Genomic DNA, 1,023 nt, shown 5'->3' on the forward strand with positions numbered 1-1,023 from the left:
TCCCCCGGAGGAGCTGGAGGAAGTGTCTGGAGAGAGGGAAGTCTGGGCATCTTTGCTTAGACTGCTGTCCCCGCGACCCGGTCCTGGATAAGCGGAAGAAAATGGATGGATGGATGGAACATGCAGTGAACACTTTACTTTCTAAATTGACATGAAAAATGTCATTTAGCATCATGTTACTGTTTGACAGGTGGGATGGCGACTGCCCCGAAGGCGTGAGCTGCGACTACGCCCACAGCCCGGAGGAGCTGCAGGAGTGGAGGGAGAGGCGGGATTTCCTGCGCCACAAGTTGGCCAAAGCCAGGGAAGACATGCTCATCATGCCTGATGAGTTTGACTTTGGGAAATATAACTTTCTACTTCAGGACTGAAAAGAATGAATTTTTTGACTTTGTGAGCCATTTTTTGTAACTGCCAAAGTAGCGTCTCGGTGTATTAAGAGTTCTGGAATCACAACCAAAATGAGCAGGTGATGTGCTCAGTGTGTCGAGTTTACCAAAAGATCACGTGAAGGCTGAGGATTGTGTTTGCCTCCTCAGAAAGCCATATAAATTTACTTTAAATTGATAAATATTTTTAATTCTTCTAACAGTGTATGGAACGACTTGTTTCCCATCAGTTATGACATCACTACAGACTGCTCAGTACTGTGAAGCTAAGGCTCATGTTGATGCCCAGTTCATTACATATTATTCATACAGGGTTCATATTTAACCATACATGCAGACGCTGCTGCTCTTATCCACCTGACATTCATACAGAACTCTGGTGGGATGTTCCGTTGCTTCTGCTTGTGTCTTCTTTGAACAGGAACCTTCATTCCGTCATTCACTCAGAGATTATGTTAAAAGTGGAAAATAAATAATTCCTCAAAATTTTTTTTCTCATAGTGTTAATTTCTAACACAAGAAGTGTTTTATTCAGTTCAGATCATCAGAGAAGGTTGTTTCCAAATTGGCTTTATTATTATTATTATTATTGTGAGTTTTCCTCCAGACAGACCAGGGGCCTATTTCAAGAAGG

The 1,023-nt window shown here is 42.4% G+C and overlaps 1 protein-coding gene across 2 annotated transcripts in view; it reads left to right on the plus strand.

The window, feature by feature from the left end:
• The window catches only part of LOC109952656 (zinc finger CCCH domain-containing protein 7B-like), a 16,813-nt gene extending 15,912 nt beyond the window's left edge, over positions 1-901 (plus strand). For both annotated transcript variants that reach the window (XM_020587838.1, XM_020587839.1), the window contains exon 23: positions 191-901. In XM_020587838.1, the coding sequence (XP_020443494.1) occupies positions 191-371 (181 nt within the window). In that variant the 3' untranslated portion in view covers positions 372-901. The remainder of the gene's footprint in view (positions 1-190) is intronic.
• The last annotated feature ends 122 nt before the right edge of the window (positions 902-1,023 follow it).

The sequence above is a fragment of the Monopterus albus genome, unplaced genomic scaffold (genome assembly GCF_001952655.1).
Source record: "Monopterus albus unplaced genomic scaffold, M_albus_1.0 scaffold483.1, whole genome shotgun sequence".
Taxonomy (NCBI): Eukaryota; Metazoa; Chordata; class Actinopteri; order Synbranchiformes; family Synbranchidae; genus Monopterus; species Monopterus albus.